Raw genomic sequence first — 21,611 nt, forward strand, 5'->3', positions numbered from 1 at the left:
ACAGAACTGAGCATGGCACTTAATCAATTTCTTGATCCATTTTGGATTAGTTTAGTTCAAGACTCACACAGAATGCAAATCAGATTTAACGGATTCAAACGGAATAATGAATGAAACTAAGTAAGTAATAAAAGTACTCATTATGCAGGTACTTTTATTATTACGTATAGCCTATATTATACGTTCATTGGATTATTATCACTGATGCATTTAAAAGCAGCATTTAAATGTTACTGGTTAAGGTGGTGCTCATTTTAATTACTTTATTTACTGTTGGGTATTTTATTTTACTGTATAACAATGCATCATATTTCACATGTTCATAGGTTTTAAAAATCTTAATCTACACAGTAACTAGTAACTACAACTGTCAATTGTAATGTTGTAAAAAGTACAATATTTGCCTCTGAATTGTAGTGGAGTAGAAGTAGGCTATAAAGTAGCATAAGATGGTAATACACAAGTACAAGTACACCAGGATTTGTACAGTTCTTGAGTAATTGTACTGTTCCACAACTGCAGCTTATAGTACATATTCTGTGTGTTTGTGCTACTAACAACGTTAAGAACTAAAATTTTGTGTTGTGTAAACAAACAGTAATACCGAAGACCTTCGTTACGAGATGTAAACAGGAAGACTAGGATGTGCCTAGTCCGTTCCTGATTGGTCAAGTGCTTTGAGTGGTACCAAGGCAACAGCAGATATCAAAAACGCTATTGGTGGACGTAGAAACATAGGCGGAGCCAAGCAAGTGACAGCATACAGATAACTTTGTTAGCTATCTGCTAACTTTGCTCCATCGTCTGTTTGGCAATGTTACTAGCTTGAAGCAGCACACCAGAAGTCCTCGAAAAGTAAGCCTAGTGTTTTCTGTCCACTGAGTATTCCATAATTCTTAGATGTGAAGTTGACTTTGTTTTTTTATAATTACTGGCAAGACGGGTAATCTGAGTCAGCCAGCTGCTAGCTAGTGTTATTTTAGCTAACGTCAAGCTATAGCTAACGTTGTGACTGTATTAAATCTGCTACTTGAAATCAACATCAGTCGCCGGTTACTTTGTTTCAGGCTAACTATGCTAGTTTGTCGTTTACCTGTTAACACTAAGACACGAAGCAACATGATTAGCTAGCGGAACATGCTGCTAATTCACAAATCTATGTTCCTCTTCCCTTTTCCTCCAACAACTTGTGAGCCCTCCATGGAATTTAACCTCCTCTCATGTACCGCTACTGTCTCTGTGCGATTCTACCCAAATTTCACCATCTGGTTTACAGGCGTTTTACAGAATGGAGTGCCATGAAGATGATGATGGAGACTTGTGCAAATGGGCCAGTTTAGTAAGCATCACTATTATTATTATTATTATTTTTTAAAACATAGGCTATGTGAAACAACTGGGACGGCAGTGGGGACTTCATTTGAACGTTTGAACATTGACAGTTTCATAGGCCGTTGGTAGCTGTTGATATTTTACTTACTGTTAATTGGATTAAAGAAACTGTGCTAACCTAACTTATGTTTCTAGGTGCTGGTAAACAGCAAAAATGACATCAGAGCACGAGTGCAACAGTTTGTGGAGGAGAGGATGCAGACCACCATGGTATGAAATAACAATTCATTGACAGCCAATGTTTTCAACAAGCAAGGAGAGCACTTCCTGCATACAGGGTTGCCAATTGGGCTACTTTTTATTTAATTGGTCCAGAAAAAATGTTTTCAGCATGTGTGATAATTTGGACTACTTTTTGTGTCACTTGGGCGGTTTCCCCAGATGAAAATAATCCAATCCCCTCCACTCCTCTGATTACTATGATTGAGATTGACAGGGCACTGAGTTCAGTAGATTCGGCTCAACATGCAATGAATGATAACTGATGACTGTCAAAGCCAAATGTCACTTAAGGTTATTACTTAAACTTTTTTCAAATTATTATTCTCTCATAGCATAGAGATAAAAGACTTAACCTTACATTTGTTAATAAAAGTGAAGACTTTTAACTGTGGTTTTGAGCTTCTGGCAACACTGTCTGCTTATAGCATGTTTGCATTTGTCATTACATCAAGGATGTAAAGAACCAAGGCCATACAACATACTATTTGTTTTGAGTATTTATTATAAACAAATTTTCATAGTATACTGTTAATTACAGTTAGTATACAAGAAATCAATATTATACTGTTTTGTAACAAACTGTGACTTTTGAATGTCACTTCAAGTTAAATATCACAAACAGACTGCAAAATGTTTGACCAAAAATGTAATAAGTATTTGTTCCTGGAATACCACTATCCACAATTTGTAAAAAATAAATTCCAGCAGAGAGCAGTAAGCCTGTCACAATAACTACTTTTGTTGGACGATAATATTGTCCCAGAAAAAAAATGCGATAAACAATATTATTGTCATTTTAAGACCATTTTATGCCACTGATATAATGCTAATATAATAGCATAATAATGCAAGTACACCCTTTCAAAGAGCAAAGAACTGACACCCACCCATGGTGAAACTTGGAGAGCAGATGATGAGAGGACAGAAACAAGGCAACCAGAAATTACAACAAAACGTGTCTCAGACTCTGCATAGTTTTTTTTCTGTTCATTCAGCTTAGGCACTGTGAAAAAAAATGCTCAGGCGTTGTGCCCAAGTCTTATAATGTAGGGGAAACCCTGCTGTTTATTCTGGCATCATGTTGGCTAAAATGTTGGTGACATTCTTATCCAAATAAACACAATGGTCAATATTGTATGATATGTGGACATGACCTCGATAATTTTTGCTGACCTTGGTAAGTCGATAAAGTAATTATCGTGACAGGCCTAGTGAGCAGCTCCTCTATTTCTTTTGGGCATTACATTATGGGACAATAGCACAACAGCACACTCAAATCTCGAGTGCTTTAGTATGCATGCTGTAATTTTATTTTGTCTCCTTTCCATTGTGAACACACTACATACTCAAAACCTGCTTAGAATTAGCATGTGGTATTTAATTGAGACACAACTTTGAGACTTGGATGGATAATAGTACTAAACCAGCACCCTACTGCCCTATTCTGTGGGCAGCTACACTGCAATGCCTTCTCATGTGACCATACCATTGTTGCAATGCTCTTGTCTTCTAGCTCACAGGTGTACTGATTGGAGCTGCTGTCGCAGTCTCACTGATTGGGATTGTGGTGCTCTTCCTTTACAGGAGATTCAAGCTCGCTCGTGAGTCATCCAACCTCTTCCTGAACTTAATACTCATTCTAATGCTATAATACATATTTTACATATTTTTTGCGTGACTCTAATGATAAGGCTCTTCATGGAATTCTATATTTTCTTTTCAGTTTTCTTCAGAATGTGGTCTTAACATCACTTTATTTGCATTTTGTTTTTGGATTCTCTGACAAGGTGAAAAACAGCCTGGTGTACCTCAGTATCGCTTCAGAAAACGAGATAAAGTGCTCTTCTATGGAAGGAAGATAATGCGAAAGGTTTTCTCTATTTCCATTTCCGTTTCACACTCATACACAATCATTTACAGTCAGTAGATTCATCTCAGTACTGTAAATTAGGTGCATAGGCTTTTCTAAATATTTAGGGGAAAGATTATGCTGTGTAAATTTCTAATTTCTACATTTTCCCTGCATCACACTAAATGTTATCCTGTCCCCAAACCCCAAAGTGTTTGTATCTTGTTGCACTGCTGCATGAAACATACTTCACTAGCATTATAACCTCTAAGGCGCCAGTAACTTAGCATTGTAATGCACTCTCATACAGTGAGAAATTACTTGCATGCATTTAGCTTAGTAATAAATGCAGGTCCTCATGATAATATTAATTTCTTACATTTAATCAATACTACTAAACTACACCTGTGTCTACACACAAAATATATTTTATATATATATAATATATATATACTGTCTGCAGTAAACAACAGCAAACCTTTAAATATTGAATATGTTTGTTTTTCTAAGGTCCAGACGCTGTCCTCGATTCCTCCTCCCACCTCTACCTCAGTATCAAAGCAACCACAACGCATACGCAAAAGAACCAAAGTTCTGAGCATAGCTCGCAAGTATGCGCCATTAATACATTTTTTTATTCTGTGCGTGCAAGTGAAACCTTGAAACAATGCTCCTGATTTGTTTTGAGCCTTGCTGAGTGGATTGATTAAAGGAATTTGTGAAATATTCTTTTTGTGTCTGTCAACAGAATCCTGAGGATCTGTAAAGATCCTCCCACCCTGCAGCCCAAGGAACCTCCTCCCTCCGTGCTGGAAGCTGACCTAACAGAGTTTGATGTGCAGAGCTCAAACCTGCCCTCCGAGGTCCTCTACATGCTGAAGAATGTCCGGTAGACAAATATACAACTTTTCCATTTAGCCTCTCCCATTGTTTCTCCCATTTGTTTTCATAATGTGTGTGTCCTGCAACTTTGTTGTAGGGTCTTGGGTCATTTTGAGAAGCCCTTGTTCCTAGAGCTGTGTCGCCACATGGTGTTTATCGAGCTGCAGGAGGGTGAAGGTTTGTTCAAACCAGGAGACGATGACGATAGCATCTATGTGGTCCAGGATGGACGACTCGAGCTCTGCATCCAGGAGAACGTACGTGGATAGCATGTTGATTTTCAGTTAGTCTTCTTTTCGGAAAAGCTTAATTTGGTTTTGTTGTATAGTGGTTCTTGTGCATATTCACTTTTTATGAGTAACTCACCTATCATATTACACACAGCCATTTGATCCATTGTTAATGTACAAAAATATCAAATATCATCTTTACAATTGGACCTACAAGGAGTGATACAAGGAGTGATAAACTGAATGAAATGTGTTTAATATCAAGACAAAACTGTAATAATCATGAATCTTGTTGTATTTTTATTTAATTTTTCGATACATGATTCTAAAATTGGGACAGGTCATCTTTAATGGTGCCTCTGATCATTAACACTTAATCTTAATCTTAACACTTAATCACATCTTAATGAAATGTGAAGCAAGGGCATAAGCACACTTTACTCTGTGTAATGACTGTTTCAATGTCCTCTTCTACCTTCCAACGCCCATGTGCATAGCTCATGAAAATATATGAACAGAAGAGGGCAGTAATGTAATATTTGTCTAGATGCATTCCGCTGTTTCAGAACACAAGAAGTAGAAGAAAAATGATGCCTCTCCACACTTTCGTCTGTATTTAAAGGTACTATTGATAACATTGATAACATCCAGCCACTAGATGACGCACTCCCCCTCCCATTCCAGTGGTTGACAGTTCGTTGCACAACCTGGATATTTCATGGTTGTGTGGAGTGAGACTCAGACTCAGTCATATCAAATGATGAATCTTTCGTGATACAGTAATTAATTTATTTTGCAACATATAGCTATACATTAGCTATAAATTTAAGTTACATTGTGCTGTGGTGTTTCATGTAATGTTATCTGTGGTAATCTTAGGATATGGCTAGCTAGCTTTAGGTAACCTTTTTTTCCCTCATCAATTAATAATTACAGGGGCCTTATATTGCAACACTTACTGTAAAATGACATTTCAGTCATCCATTAGGTAAATATTTACATTTTAATACAGTCAAATAATATATGTGTATGTATGCAATATACAGTGGTGTGAAAAAGTGTTTGCCCCCTTCCTGATTTCTTAATTTAAATAAAAGGGGGCAATCACTATTTCACACATGGCCATGTAGGTTTGGATTTTGCTTTCCCTTAATAATAACAACTTTCTTTTAAAAACAGCATTTTGTGTTTACTTGTGTTATCTTTGACTAATATTTAAATTAGTTTGATGATCTGAAACATTTAAGTGTGACAAACATGCAAAAAAATAAGAAATCAGGAAGGGGGCAAACACTTTTTCACACCACTGTATATGTGGCTTCACTCTAACGTTTGAATGGATCTCTATTGTTGGTGTCATTTCTTGTATTTGTGTTTTCCTGTTTTTTAGGACGGTACAGAACCAGTAGTGAAGGACGTGCACCCAGGAGACAGCGTCCACAGCCTGCTCAGTATTCTCGACATCATCACTGTGAGCTCCTTATTTTTTCTTCATCTTTCACATCACACTAACGTCTCTGCTTCTGTCGTCTTTTGTCCTCTGATCTGTTTCTGTCTCAGTTCTCTGTCTCCTCTACACAGTTTATACTTCCACTCATGTTTCTCTCGTTTAGAAGCAAATCTTTTTGTACTTCCTGTTCAGCTCAATTTGTTTAACCTTTACCCCCAATTTAAGTATTTTGTCCAGTGGCATGCTCTGTTTTGTTTCCATTTCCTATGTTGTCATACATAGTTATAGTGATGTTATATAATTTCTTTACTTAAACGTGCATCTTTTAGGAATGAGTATTTGATTAGTCAACATCTTGAAGTTTCATGAAAATTCTGGCACACTCATATTGCTATTGCTCAGAACATATTGTACTTAACACTAACTAACTAATTCAAACAATTAAAAATTAAGAAATCAAAGCTTGGAAAAACACATTTTTTTTGTTATTATTAGTTATTCCATGGACAGCTCTCATTAGGTGGTTATCAATACTGAAGTCAAAGATGTATATGGGGTTTTAGTGACTGCCTCCTCTGTCTTTTCTTAATTCTATGCTTTTCTAATTGTTTTTTCCTGCCTCTGCCAGGGTTATCCAGCTCCATATAAGACTGTATCAACACGGGCTGCAACTCGCTCCACCATCTTACGTTTACCTGCATCAGCCTTTGAATCTGTGTTTAAGAAATACCCAGAGACACTTGTTCGTGTCATTCAGGTACCAGATTGTCTAACAATAAATATATAGCATCAGAAATCAGAAATACTTTATTGATCCCTGAGGGGAAATTCTTTAAGCTACAGCAACAGGCAGCATGCATGTTGGCGCATGCGCACTATATTGGCATGTAGTGTTTGTTTTTCCTTGAGGCAATTTTTCCGCCCTCTGGAACACATCATTTTAATATAAAACATAATCATTTTCACTTTGGGTGTAACTACAATCTGATGTATAATATGTTCTGCTCTGTTTACCTGTTTGATTTTGTGTGTGTTGCAGATAATCATGGTGCGTCTCCAAAGAGTCACCTTCTTGGCATTACATAACTATCTGGGCCTAACAACTGAGCTCTTCAATCCGGTAGGAGGGAATTTAATTAGTGCGCACACATTTATGTGTATACACACACAGTCATGCAGAGAGGCCCTCATTGAATACCTAAGAACCACTGGTTATGAATTTGTACATAAACAAGCACAGAAAGTCATATACACACTTGGCCACACACATGCAAGCTAATTTCACACAACATTAAGCACAGTATCATAACTCACTCCTCCATACAGCTCAGTGAAAATGAATAAAAATGATTATAGCCCCTCCACAGAAAACAGGGAGGTCAGTAACCTCTAACCCGGGCTTGCCTCCGACTTTATGATAACCAAAAATACTCCTTAATTTTGTCCTTTTTGGGAGGGAATATGTGGAAGGGCATTCACTTTGCCAATTCCTGAAGGCTTTTAAAAAATATATTTTTATTGATTATTGTAGTTATAATATGTCTCCAAACATCCTCAAATAATTAATAAACAAATAAATGAAGTACTATTTAATCGTTAAGAATCATTAATCATTAAGAAAGCTATCACCAAATGGCCATAATCAAATGTCTATACCGTCAGTATTTCTGCAGTGCTTTACCCACTGAACCACACTGGATATTTGACTGTTTTTTTTATTTTTTCTAGAAATGTGTAATTTACACACAACCCAGTTGTGATCTTGATGATCATTTTCCTGTGCTTCAAATCTATTATGAATAAAATATTTTAGGGTTACTCAAAATGTTACTGTTGTCCTGACTAACTGAATTGTGGACTGTTAACTGATTTGTTTTGTTGCCAAATTGACAGGACAGTCAGGCGGTGCCGTTGTCCAATGTAAACAGTGTGATGGGAGAGGCGAATACTGGGAAGACTATTCGTCGTTTGCACTTCCAGGACGAGTTATCTGCTGGGACCACGGAGAGCCCCACAGAGACAGGTCACATGCTCACACACACATAATTCTAAATATACAGTACACACACATTGAATATTTTGAAAGACTGATCCTGTGCTGGAACTTCACTTTACAATAAACAGATGGTGTAAAGGACAGCCCTTCAAACAGCTATAGGAAGCAGCGATCAATCTCAATGCCCACTGACTGCGCAGGTGGGTTACTATCTTGGACATTAGCGATCACCAAATGGCATATGTCTGTATTCATTTCTTGCACAGACTTGTCACCGTCGCTGATCTGAAAGCAAGGACACACACACAGACATACCTAAACTCATAATCTTCCTCCTTTGTCCTGAGATGCAGGTCTTGACCTGAACATGGCTTGTGAACGAGCTCGAGTCACTATAGATGAGGCTCCATCCAGTCCAGTCACTCAGAATCAGAATCAGTCTCACAAAGTAAGACTCTCCTGCCATGTCAACTCTTTACATTGAATCTGATGTTGGCTGTGTAGATGTTAACACCATATCCCAGCATCCACTGCATCTTATGCTTCTGCTTGTCTTGTTCTTCCTTTTTAGTCACTCTCTTATCTCTGTCTTTATAGTCCAGTCTGAAGAAGTGTGTGACAATGCAGCAGACACCCTCTGAAGTGTTTCACTACACAGACAGTGGGGGGCACTCTGATGCCGTCCACCTCAGTAAGAGCAGCATAATCCTCCAGGCTGCTAAGAAGGACCTGCTGGGAATCATCCAGCTGCAGGTGAGAGGTCGATCACATAAAATGAACATCGACTGGTATAAATATTTTGGGGGTTACTTCATTTTTCAAAACAAAGGTAATACTGATTTTGCATGTGTATTGTGCAATTGAACACGTTTTATGGGAAAATTCTGATCACTGGTTTTGGATGGATTAGGGTGGCAGGTCTAATATATTAGGAGAGGTCAGTGTTTTTGTGATGATATAAATAAGCAGTTATTCCGAATATTATTCATTGGTTTTATTTTCTGTTGCAGGACCCCAGTCTACTTGAGGGCAGAGTGACCCTCCATCAAGTCAAAGCTGGTTCTGTGGTGGCTCGTCAGGGAGACCAGGTTAGAACAACAACTTACAAAGCAGTTACAACTTCCTCTCTGTTTCATGACACTGAAGATTTTATGTAAGGATTTTTTCCTTGTGTCTTTTATATGTTAAACTTGCTCAGTGGTGGCTTCCATCAACAAGAAAACTTTATTTGCATTAATTTGTTGTATTTCAGCACAGTATTTAAAAATATGTTTAATTTGGCAGCCTTTTCCACAACGGTGTTGTAAAGCACAATTTGCACACAGTGACCCTCATCCACTCACTCAACTGAGCCACACAAGTAAATGAAATAAGATTTCAATCTTTTCTCTTCAAGGTTAGGGCAGTTTGGTCCGTTCAGCTGCACATGTTTTCTGACCACTGTTAATGACTTGCAAGACTTTGTGACATTTGCAAATCATAAAAATTGTTGTCTCAAAAAATAATCATTGTCTTAACTTACATGCTCCATTTATCTTTTATTGTCTCTCAATAAAATTTAACTGTGATACAATTCTCAATGTCAATATCAAGATGTCATTGTTCAGTTCTCATGTCAAAATGAGATATGAGAAAAGTTACATTTTACCATCATTTAAGAAAATGTTTATTGAAATTCATAATATATTAATGATGATGATAATTATTGTGAAAAAGTTTTTTGATTTTACATTTTGTCCCATTAGTACACCTGAATCTTGGCCTTCACTTTCAGACTGTGACTTTCTCTCCTCTCTCTCCTCTTGGTGTTTCAGGAGGTGAGCATCCAGTTTGTGATTTCTGGCCTCCTACATGTTTACCAGCGGATGATCGACCGTGAAGAAGAGACGCGTCTGTTTGTGACGTACCCTGGAGAGCTTGTCGGTCAACTTGCTGTCCTGACCGGAGAGCCCCTCATATTCACTGTTCGAGCCCAGCGAGACTGCAGCTTCCTCTCCATTTCCAAAACCCACTTCTATGAGTTAGTCACATGGACACACCTGCACACACACCCATCGATGCATAAATGTGTACTCAATATATGTATTCTTCTGTACTGCCTTACTAAAGCGGAGAGTAGTAGCTAAAGATACAGTGAAATTTGAAGGCTCTTAGCCAAACTGTATAACAGATATATAAGTTTTAAAACTTATAAAACTAAATTTGATGCCTTTTTATACTAATTATTAATAATTGTTAGAAAACTTACATAAAATCCAAAACACATTTCAATAAACTGTAGTCTGTTTAAGCTTGGCTAGTTTCCTTTAAGCAAGTTAGCTTTTAGCAGGACTAGTTACTTTTTCTCCCTCCATTATCATTTTTGATTTAGCTGCTGTCTTATTTATGTGGTATAAAAAAAACTCAGTAATTAAGATGTTGGATCATCAACAGTGATTTGGGTAAGTGGGTAAATTGGGTTTAGCTAAGTCTGTCTCACCAGCTAGCCTCAACTAGCCAGAGAGCAGTCACTGCTGTTTGGTTTTTAACGGTTTTCTAGTTCTTGTGAACAAATATGTAGTTACTGCATTTTGGCTTTGTAGAGCAGTGTAGACTTAAAAAAAAAACATAATTATACTCAACAAAAAGACCAATGAGAAGGGCCTGTAACTTTTCTTTTACCTCGATTCTTGTCTTTTCCTCAGGATAATGCGTGTGGAGCCAAAGGTGGTGCTAAATGTTGCTCACACAGTGGTGAGGAGGATGTCATCTTTTGTCAGACAGATAGACTTTGCTCTCGACTGGATGGCTGTGGAAGCTGGCAGGGCGGTCTACAGGTATTCTACTGATAACCTTGTATACCTTGGAAAAATGGTCTTTGTTGACATTATTGCATTCATGTCAACAAGTCAACAATGGAGGCAACTAAATTCTTAAATTTGGTTGTGATTCACAAGCTTGTTTGCTTATTTGCAGTGAATTGAAGTTATCTGTATATTTTTCAGGCAGGGAGAGAAATCAGACAGTACGTTCATAGTGCTGAGTGGTCGACTGCGCTCGGTAATCATGAAGGAGGATGGCAAGAAGGAGCTGATAGGAGAGTATGGACGCGGCGACCTGATTGGAGTGGTAAGGACCATGATGGTGCGGGGGAAGATGGTGGATAGAAGGTTAAAAACTATGAATATCAACTATGTGTGCACTTCACTTCTAGTATCCTGATAAATATTAATGACATATCAGGAGAAACAGTTCTGAGTTTTTCTTTAAAGTCTATCAAAAAACTTGCAGATTTAAATATCCATGAGAAAAATAGTTTGTCAGTAGTTAATCATCACATTCATAGCATGTTCACTAGCAGTAGAAGACTATCACTGCCAGTAAATAAAAACTCAACCAAGTACATCTTATGAATATTTAGGGGGGTAACTATTAAACAATGCAAGACAATTAAACCCATAAATTTAACCTTAAACGTTACAGTTTACATATAATTCTATTAATTTATTTAGAATACTTCATGAAAAAAAAACACTTTGTCTGAGGCTCTTTTTGGGACAACTCCAAACACATTTAGACTGGAGCTTACACTAGCATAACTGGCAGGTCTGCTGAATGAAGTGTGGGTATACACACTGCAGTCGTTTCTCATCTTGTTTGGTTTGATTTAATCTGAGTAAGAAGTAATTTATATTCAGTACCTGTTAAACTATCCAGCATATCAGTACATTTACCAAGAATATAAAACGTGTTAACATATGTTTCCTGATATTGTCCTTCATGGGTTAAGGTCTAAAAATGGATACTAATGCCAGGACTATTTGCATTTTCACTTTGATAAACTACGTAAAGCAAAGTCATTTTGTTAAACTTCACCCACTTTCCTATTGGCTGGTGTGGCTGGTCTCTGCCACGATGCTTCTAATAATACCTGGGTTGATGGATGCTGTGGTTACTGTTACCTGACGGTGGCAATAAGATTGTAATGGCTAACAGTCTGAGACATATTTAGCACGGCTGTGTTGACGTCAACTCTGGATGATGAAATGGGGAGAGCTTATTTATAGCTCTTATTTTATTTTTATTTTTTTTTACTTGAACTTAACTCTGAAACAGTACAAGGCTCAACAGTCATGGACTTTTATTATTATTATATCAAAACTTAAAACTGATTTAAACCTTTACATGCATACATTCTTATGTAAGTGGGGTATTCCCAAAAGTTTATTTATTTGGTAGTACATTATGTTATGTGTCGTAATGTTTAGGAATGATTGGGTTTTCTTTTTATGTTATTATATTTTCGGGTTGTCCGTCGGTCCGTCCCATTCTCATGAATGCGATATCTCAGGAACCTCTTGAGGGAACTTATTCAAATTTGGCACAAATGTCCACTTGGACTCAAGGATGAACTGATTAAAATTTGGTGGTCAAAGGTCAAGGTCACTGTGACCTCACAAAACAAGTTTTTGGCCATAACTCAAGAATTGATAACCATATTTCACAGTTGGTCGGACAATGAATCGGTGACACTTTTGACTCAAAGGTCAAAGGTCATTATGACCACAAAATAGGTTTGCAGCTCATGGAGAAGCTTTGCATCTAAAAATGCCAGGAGAAAACAAAACCCCCACATTCTGTGTAGCTATACTCTTTAAGAATCCATCTTTACATAGAAATCAAGTACATGTGTACCTGTTTAGCCAATATAGCTATGATAATCCTTCATTAATCAGTTCAACAATGTATATTCACTGTAATCACACATATGTATCATCAATATAGGGCTAACTTCCATTTAGCCAAAAAATACACTTTATGCCTTATATTCAGTTCCTTCCAGGTATTCACTACATATATGAGTCTGGACAGACATGGATGTAATGGCCAATGTGGCTTGTCCTTCATTTTTCTTCAGGTGGAGGCGCTGACCCATCAGAACAGAGCCACCACAGTGCACGCTGTACGAGACTCTGAGCTGGCCAAGTTACCAGAAGGAGCTCTCAGCTCCATCAAGAGGAAGTTCCCTCAGGTAGGGTAAACCTTAAGCCTTAAATTTAATTTCAATTAATTTTTTAGAATGGAGATGATTGAACCTAGCCCGACAATGAGCATTTGAATAATTGATCATCAACTGGACAATAATGTGGGTAACGGGTTCCCAAAATTATTTCCATTTTTCTTTTACTTTTCTTAACATTTTGAATATAAAATCAAGTTTAATTTACTGCACATAAATGACAGGGAAGCATTGCTATGTATGTTGTGTCTGTTTGATGAGTAACAAAGAGTCGCTTCTAAAGTGTTTGTGCCTCTCAGGTTGTCACCAGGTTGATCCACCTACTAGGACAGAAAATCCTCCAGCAGGTCAATGGTCCTCTGACAGGTGTGTGCAGCTACATGTGCGTCTCCTTGGTGTTTAGGGTTGTCCGCCCTTGTTGGTGTTTATCTCAACTTACTGTTGAATGGGAGGGTTACTAATATGTTTGCATGTCCCCAGCTCGCAGTTTGGCCCTCCACACCCCCGGTAGTAAGTGGGATGCAGGGAACCAAGCCTCCAACCTCTCCACTGTGGCAGTCCTGCCCGTATCAGAAGAGGTACTTCTCACTGCCTTTACCCTGGAGCTGCAGCATGCACTCATTGCAATAGGTAAGAAAAAAAATTCAGGAGCTCAAATTTACCTACTGCGTATGTTTCACTGCCATCAAGAGGTCAGAGCTCAGGGTCGACGGCACCTCAGGTCCTAGATGGTCTTTGTAAACATCTGGCCACCCTTAGACACTAGTGTATCTGTCTGCAGAATTCATAGCACAGGCATGGACACAGACGTAGGTGTTGTGTGTGGTCATCTTATATTATAGGTGCTGCCTGCTACGACGCAACTACTCTACCTCTTCCCCTGTAGATGACTTGTTTATTCCAGTCTGAACTGGGAAGGTGCCCTCAGAACAGCTCATTTCCTCTAATCTGTGTTTGCTTTGGGTCAAGTAAGATAAACAGGGTCAATTCTTATTGAATTAAGGAATTCACTTTTCATTACAAGAGTATTTAAAGGGACAGTTCACCACAAAATCAATTCAAATTCATATTTTTCCTCTTACCTGTAGTGCTATTTATCCATCTAGATTGTTTTGGTGTGAGTTGTCAAGTTTTGGAGATATCGGCCGTAGAGATGGCTGCCTTTTTGGAATATAATGGAACTAGATGGCACTTGGCTTGTGGTGCTCAAAATGCCAAAAAAATACATTTGAAAAACTAAACAGCAATGTCTCTTTCTAGAAATCATGACCTGGTTACTCAAGATAATCCACAGACCTTGTTGTGAGCAGTTTCATGTAGGAACTATTTCCTTTCTACCGATAGTTCCTATAATTATCACAAATTGCTTGAATCAGCGTGGGTGGCCGTTTCCAAAAGCCTCCGTTTTTGCCCATCCAGACTAGAATGCAACCCCTAGGAGTTTTAAAACAAAAACGCGGCCAGCAGCGTTTCCAAACTTCTTCGTTTTCGGGGCTTGAAAACGCAGCAGTAGTGTGGGCTGTAGGTGCAAATGTAGCAAAACGTATGCGTTTTAAAACGAAAACGTAGTAGTGTGGATTAGGGCTGGGCGATATGGACAAAAAGTCATATCCCGATATATTTAGGCTGAATATCGATATACGATATATATCCCGATATTTTTTCCGCAAAGTGAGAGCAAATGTTCAGTCAAAGTCAAAGCCAAATATGATGTCACAAGTAGTTTTATTGAAACCAGCCATTTCAGTGAACAGTTGCAAAATCAAATGAATAAATAGTAAACAGGTTTTTTCACCTGGTTCATAATTAAATGCTCAGCTGTTCAAATAACAATAAAATGTAAAAATAAATACTGTATAACAATAGGACAGGAAGGAAAGGAAAATAAGGAAAAACTAACATTTTAATATGTTTTTGATTAAAGTAAAATATCTGAATACTCCTTACAACACTGCACTCACCAATAGCCAAGTGCAATCTGTGACCGAAGCACTGCATCCTCAGCCACTCGTTCAGCTCAACCGCTTTAACGATGTTGCTCCCGTTGTCGGTTGTTATAGCAACCAGATACTTTTCTTGGAGTTTCCAGCTTGCAATTGCGTCCTGCAGGGCCTCAGCTATGTGCTCACCGGTGTGATCCTGGGGGAAATAACTTGTTTGCAGACACGCTGTTTTCATCTCCCAGTCTTGAATGAAGTGAACTGTCACGCTCATGTAAGGCTCACACGTCCTGCTCGACCACATATCGCTGGTCAACGCAAAATGGGTCATGTTAGCGAGCCGGTCAGCAAGGCTCTGTCTGATTTCAGTGTACATTTGTGGCAGTGCTTCTCGTGCAAAGTAGTTGCGACTGGGAAGCTCATATCTCGGGTCCATAGTTTTCAGTATCTTTTGGAATCCGACTTGTTCCACAGTTGCAAAGGGGACCATATCTTTAGCAATGTGATAGGACACCGCTTTAGTTATAGTACACCACTTGACACTTTTCTTTTCATAAGGCACACTGCGGAAAAATGAAGTTTGCAGTGAGCTTTGTTTCGGGCTGGAGCTTTTTCAGGTTGTCGATGGCTTGCGGCTGTGGCTTCTGCAGCTCGCAGTTTCAAAGACTCTTCGTACTGCAGTTTGTGCCACTGTTTTAGGTGGTGAAAAAGATTTGTAGTGCTTCCACCCCTGGCTGTAACTTGTTTATTGCACTCCCTACAAATAACGTGATGTTGTTGCTCATCTGATACTTTGAATCCGAACCATCTCCAAATTACTGAGCCACTGCTTTTTCTTTTACTAACCAATTCCTCCGTGCGCTCCGCAGACGTAGTTGCTTCCTCCATGTTTGTTGAAGAGTGGCTCTGTGCCTGCCACCCTCGAAGAGGAGGGGCGGTGGCGCGGGGAGCAGCGCAAATTTGAACTATATCGATATATGCGATATGGTCTAATTCCCTATCGCGTCTAAAAATATATCGATATATTTTTTTATATCGATATATCGCCCAGCCCTAGTGTGGATGTAGCCTTAGTTTCTTAAAAATAAATACAAAGTACCAAATTTTTTTTTCTTGAAACTGCAGATAAAAGTAGCAGCACTTTAAGACATGTCAACTGGTCAAGTGCTTCGACCAGACATTTTGACTGTAACTGCTGTGATCTTTCATATACAGGTCCCACTCTTCTGCTGACCAGTGATATTATCAAACAGCGACTTGGAGCTGCAGCACTAGACAGGTATGTTTTGTGAGTTGGTCGATTACATTTTTTCTTTGGACCTTCTGTCTTTCTGACTCACTCATTAAATTAATTTTAAGTAAGCTTTCTTGGCACAACAGGAAAATACTGTGTGGTGCCAGCTGGTCAATACTGCCTGTCATTAATGGGCTCCTTTCCTCTTCAGTGTCCATGAGTACCGTCTGTCCAGCTGGCTGGGCCAACAGGAAGACATCCATCGCATAGTTCTTTACCAGACGGATTACACACTGACCCCGTGGACACAGCGGTGCATCCGTCAGGCCGACTGCATCATTATTGTGGGACTAGGAGAGCAGGACCCTGCTGTTGGGGAGGTGAGGTGTTAGGGATGGGTTACAGGTGGAGAAAGGTGTGAGGTGAATCAATGGCAAGAGTTAGGAATCCACTTTGATGGGTTTAGGGTTGCTTTACTGATAATTTCTTTGTTCTATAAAAGTGAATAAAATAGTGAAAAATACCTGTCACAAGTTTCTAAAGTCCAAGGTGACAACGTCTTCATATTGCTTGTTGTGTCCAACCAACAGTACAAAACTTAAAGATATTCATTTTTACTCAATTTACAATTATATAAAACCGAGGAAAGCAGCACATTCTCACATTTAAGAAGCTGGAATCAGCAAATGTTTAGCATTTTTGTTTGATAAATTACTTAAACCTGGCCTTTTTGGGCACTTGGTCCAGCAGTTACAGAGCAACATTATCATTAATTTGGAGTGGTGTTTCTGGCCACTTTGCAAATATAAGTCCAGTATTTTTAGTTTCTTGTTTAGTTTTAGTTTTTTAGCTTTGTTTTTGGTCGAGGGAAATGCCCCTTTAGCTGCTAAATGCTCCACTTTGTTCATTAGCTAGTCGCTAACTGTGTCTGTCTGCTGTTTGGTGTCGAGTGTACGGTGGATCTTTAGACCTTTTTCCCTGAAAACCGCTGCCGAAAACGACACTATGAGGGCAGAGTGATCCTAAACAGGAAATTGCGGGCTTCATCACTACGAGCAACCCCTTTCACATTGTGACATTGTTTTCACATTGTCATTTAATTGATATTATAAAAATATACATTATAGCCCCTGTAAAGGATACGGCTGACGTTGTTTTATATTTTTATTGTTGTCATCAAATGAAAAGACCAAAACCAACAATGCATTAGTCCGTCTCTCAATACTTTCTGACTTCCCCAGCCTGTCTGTGGCTCTCATCCCCAACCCCACTGGTTCATGCTGAAGACATACATTTTTAAGAACCAGTAACAAATAAATCATTTCACGTTTAAAGCCCCCGTACACCCATAGTCCACCCACACAGCCACTGGTGCCCCCATGTAAAAAAACAAAAACAAAAACAAAAAAACGCTGTAAGTGTGACCTCTTGGATGCCCCTATGGTAGATAAAACATGATAAAGTGCTTCTACGGTGGCCCAATGTGCAAGAAAGCTTGATGACGTGCCCTCTAGGGTGCCCTACATGCGAGAAAATTAGTTGGGCTCTACATGCCTTTTAAATGGCTAAATAGTTCATAGTTCCCTGTGTGTTTTTATTACAGAGGTGTAGTAGTTATACTTAAAAGCTGAGTCACATAATAAAACAATTTTAATCTTAACCAGGGTTTGGAACTGTTTCACCATAAATGCATCATAACCTTCTGTGCACTGGTGCCCCTCCGCATGCAGCTGGCACCCTAGTTATTTTTTTCACCCCTGCCCCTCAGATAGCTTGAGTCCACCACTGCACACAGGTGTTTTCATTTATGTTGTCTAATTAGACCTCTTCTCAGGACAGTATGGGCGTGTACAAACAGCGCTTGATTGACATCTCCCCCAACATTCTGTTGGTTTCGTTGTATCTATTAGGGCAGGACAACTTAGTTATTTGTACAGTTAAGTGACATTATGTAATCAGAGCTCCATCCAACTTCCACCACAGTAGAGGTCTAATCAGGCAGAGTAATTGAAAACACCTGTGTGGGTGTGCAGAGCCTTTAATTTCATTTCCTAAAACAGTTGGGCACTGTAGTTTTTAGCCAACATTACTCAAACAAAGGTAATTACTGTAATTGTTCCGGACTATCTTCAGTGGCGGATTTTGTGAGCTAGTATTTACTGCAGCAGGATGGTGTATGTGGGGTTGACTCAAAATAAACTACAATACCCATGTTCATCATAATGAAGAAACACGTCTCCCAGAGCAACAGTGTGGCTCGTTGATGCATTTTTAATTGTTTTAGTACCAGAGTGGCTGTCTATGGCACAGAGGAATAAACTATATCAGGCTTTGCAATAATTGTTAGAAGGACCAATTCATTGGTGGTTTTGGTCTTTTCATGACCATAAGAAATATATAGAACACTAGACTTATCCTATCTGGGACTGGAAATCTGAACGTCTTGTAAAGCTGGAGGTGAATAAAAACATTCATGGGTTAATGGTCTGTGTTACAGCTGACCAGTTAGCATTGAACTATTAGGATTTTTCTCTCCAGAGAAATCATGAAACCAATTATTATTAACTAAGCTCTTGTTCAGTCTGCACTCTGCAAGTGTGTTATCAGACAAAGATCTTCGTAGAGTCTGATTTGATATAAAGCTCATGCTGATCATTACGCTCTTGAACCAGGGGTTTAACCAACTTAATGGTCCCACAGGCTGTGAAAGGTTTGTATTTGAGCCTTGGGCATACAGGAGAAATGAGCAAAGGGTGGATGGATGGATGTTGTGAAAGAGAGGTGGGGTGGGAGAGAAATGATCAATATTTGCTCAGGCTCAGAATGAGTCATAGGTCTGGGTTGATTTTATCTTTCAGGGCACACATGCACAGACATCCTCTCACCTTGCACATACACTAAACCTTTAACAGAGGGTCTGTTGCCTGGGTTGCAGATCTGACCTTCCTCTCAGACTATTAAGCCTTTTTTTTTTTTAAGACTGCTAATTCAGGAGTGTCATATAATAAAACTGCCTCTAATGGGAAATTGCACTTGGAAAAAATTAAATAAATTTAAAATTAAAATTATTAAAAATGAAAATAATTAAAAGTGAATCTCCCAAATAACCTTCCCATTCTTATTGCCCCACCTGCTACCCAAAATTCCTAAATATAACAATTACTTATAGTGTATATCATTCGGAAATCACATCTGAAATTACTCCCAAACACAAACATGAAATTGCAATCACACACCAAGTGCTAGTATTGTGTTACCTTATACCTAGTGTAGTCACAGGTTTGCAGTATTTTTCTGGGCTAGCACTCAAAATTCTGTGCAAGCACTGCACAGGAGCCGCTCTGAAGAAAGTGAGGAGTATGAAATGTTCTAAAACATCTGTGCTCGATGCCTCCCCTCTAGCTGGAGCGTATGTTGGAAGGAAGTGCAGTGCGTGCCCAGAAGCAGCTGGTGCTGTTGCACAGAGAAGACGGCCCCCCACCCAAAGGAACTGTGGACTGGCTCAACATGCGAAGCTGGATCTCAAGACATCTCCACCTCTCTTGTCCCCGAAGGGTCTTCTCTAAGAGGAGCCTGCCCAAACTGGTAGGATTGGAAATTATGACACGAGTGTTTTATTTTCTTCTCTCGTTTCTCATCTGCAGACCAAAGCACTTTCCCTTGTCCCCTTCTGGCTGTTCCCTCTTAGCCTCTCATTTAGTATTTTCTCATAATCTTCTCTTATCAAAGATCTTAAGATCTTAATATTCTTTTTTTCTTTTTTTTTTTCAGTTGGAGCTGTATCAACGTGTGTTCGAGAAGCCAGCAGATCGGCACTCAGATTTCTCCCGCCTGGCTCGAGTCCTCACTGGCAATGCTATTGCCCTTATTCTGGGAGGAGGAGGGGCCAGGTAAAGCCACCCAACTGTCTGTCTTCCCAACCAGTTATTCTAAAAGTTCATGTCATAATAAACCATAAACTAGGACATGAACTTTTATAAATAAAATTTTAAATATGATGCCTCTTCTGTGCTTAATAGATTTTATAATTGCCAGAGCCTCAGACCATAATTACAAAGATGTTTGGTTTATCTTTCTGCTGGCTGGGTATATCTGTTTCTTTTTGTTTAAATAGTCCATGTTTATTTCTCCACCCTCCTGTTCAGGGGCTGTTCCCAGGTGGGGGTAATGCGAGCAGTCTGTGAGGCTGGCATCCCAGTGGACCTCATTGGCGGCACCTCTATTGGTTCCCTGATGGGGGCGCTATATGCTGAGGACCGTAGCCACAGCCGCATGAGGATGAGGGCCAAAGAATGGGCAATGGTGAGAGTCAAAGAAACAATAAAACTAGTCTTGTAATAAACTCAAATATTAAGAGCCAAATATGAAAGACAATGATATTTTGATCTGCTTTATATCATCCTTCTTTATATCTGCTTTATATCAAGTAGGCATTTCAAATTTTATCCCACCTATCATCAAAAGACCATTTCAAGTCCCTTTTCCATATTCTTCCATACTCAGTTAAGCCTTTTTTCCCTTTTATTAGTCAGGGGACACTATAGAGGTGACAGGAAATTAATGTAAAAAGATGTTGGATGACAAACGAAGCTCCCCGGACAGATTTGAACCAGGGACGTCCTGTGTCTTAGGCCCTTAGACCACGAGCACACCCCTTCCCACACCCTTGGACTCAAGGATGAATTGATTAGAATATGGTTGTCAAAGGTAAAAGGTCCAGGTCACTGTGACCTCACAAAATATATTTTTGGCCATAACTCAAGAATTGATGACCATATTTCACAGTTGGTCGGACACTGAATAAGTGACACTTTTGACTCAAAGTTCATTGTGGCCTCAAAATAGGTTTTTAGCCATAATTTAAGAATGATTTGGGAGATTCCATTGATAATAATAACCAGCACAGAATGGGCTTTCCTCCATCTCATCCATTCTGCCTTTCACTTCCTGCCTCATTCTGAATTTCGAGCGTCATTGAAATCACGTGACTGCAAACAATGTATTGAAGCGCGCCTAGCTAATCGTGATCCTGTGAGGTGAGTGACTGAGTTTCACCTACAGCTCATAGAGAGGCTTTGCATCTAAAAATGCCAGACGAAAACAAAAGCACCACATTCTGTGTAGCTATACTCTATAAGAATCCATCTTTACAAAGTAATCAAGTACATGTGTACCTGTTAATACATTTATTATAATCCTTCATTAATCAGTTCAAAAATGTATATTCACTGAAATCATACATATGTATCGTCAATATGTTGATAACCATTCCATTTAGCCAAACAATACACTTTATACGTTTTTATTCAATTCCTTCCATGTATTCACTAAAGCCAGACATGGATGTAAACTGCAACTTGACTGGTTGGCCGAGGCATACATTCTTGTTTTTTATCTGTATTGAATTAACTTGCAGT

General features: G+C 39.0%; 1 protein-coding gene across 2 annotated transcripts in view; it reads left to right on the top strand.

Moving 5' to 3' along the window:
- Nucleotides 1-726: 726 nt before the first annotated feature.
- Nucleotides 727-21,611, top strand: part of pnpla7a (patatin-like phospholipase domain containing 7a) — a 31,018-nt gene continuing 10,133 nt past the window's right edge. For both annotated transcript variants that reach the window (XM_044173784.1, XM_044173786.1), the window contains exons 1-27: nucleotides 727-855; nucleotides 1,277-1,339; nucleotides 1,528-1,602; nucleotides 3,128-3,215; nucleotides 3,402-3,484; nucleotides 3,974-4,074; nucleotides 4,212-4,352; nucleotides 4,443-4,602; nucleotides 5,966-6,046; nucleotides 6,654-6,782; nucleotides 7,065-7,145; nucleotides 7,919-8,048; nucleotides 8,150-8,221; nucleotides 8,375-8,469; nucleotides 8,619-8,774; nucleotides 9,032-9,109; nucleotides 9,836-10,041; nucleotides 10,706-10,837; nucleotides 11,006-11,129; nucleotides 12,919-13,032; nucleotides 13,320-13,386; nucleotides 13,501-13,650; nucleotides 16,176-16,239; nucleotides 16,406-16,574; nucleotides 19,597-19,779; nucleotides 19,966-20,084; nucleotides 20,340-20,496. In XM_044173784.1, coding sequence (XP_044029719.1) covers nucleotides 1,289-1,339; nucleotides 1,528-1,602; nucleotides 3,128-3,215; nucleotides 3,402-3,484; nucleotides 3,974-4,074; nucleotides 4,212-4,352; nucleotides 4,443-4,602; nucleotides 5,966-6,046; nucleotides 6,654-6,782; nucleotides 7,065-7,145; nucleotides 7,919-8,048; nucleotides 8,150-8,221; nucleotides 8,375-8,469; nucleotides 8,619-8,774; nucleotides 9,032-9,109; nucleotides 9,836-10,041; nucleotides 10,706-10,837; nucleotides 11,006-11,129; nucleotides 12,919-13,032; nucleotides 13,320-13,386; nucleotides 13,501-13,650; nucleotides 16,176-16,239; nucleotides 16,406-16,574; nucleotides 19,597-19,779; nucleotides 19,966-20,084; nucleotides 20,340-20,496 — 3,006 coding nt within the window. In that variant the 5' untranslated portion in view covers nucleotides 727-855; nucleotides 1,277-1,288. The remainder of the gene's footprint in view (nucleotides 856-1,276; nucleotides 1,340-1,527; nucleotides 1,603-3,127; nucleotides 3,216-3,401; nucleotides 3,485-3,973; nucleotides 4,075-4,211; nucleotides 4,353-4,442; nucleotides 4,603-5,965; nucleotides 6,047-6,653; nucleotides 6,783-7,064; nucleotides 7,146-7,918; nucleotides 8,049-8,149; nucleotides 8,222-8,374; nucleotides 8,470-8,618; nucleotides 8,775-9,031; nucleotides 9,110-9,835; nucleotides 10,042-10,705; nucleotides 10,838-11,005; nucleotides 11,130-12,918; nucleotides 13,033-13,319; nucleotides 13,387-13,500; nucleotides 13,651-16,175; nucleotides 16,240-16,405; nucleotides 16,575-19,596; nucleotides 19,780-19,965; nucleotides 20,085-20,339; nucleotides 20,497-21,611) is intronic.

The sequence above is a fragment of the Siniperca chuatsi genome, linkage group LG18 (assembly GCF_020085105.1).
Source record: "Siniperca chuatsi isolate FFG_IHB_CAS linkage group LG18, ASM2008510v1, whole genome shotgun sequence".
Taxonomy (NCBI): Eukaryota; Metazoa; Chordata; class Actinopteri; order Centrarchiformes; family Sinipercidae; genus Siniperca; species Siniperca chuatsi.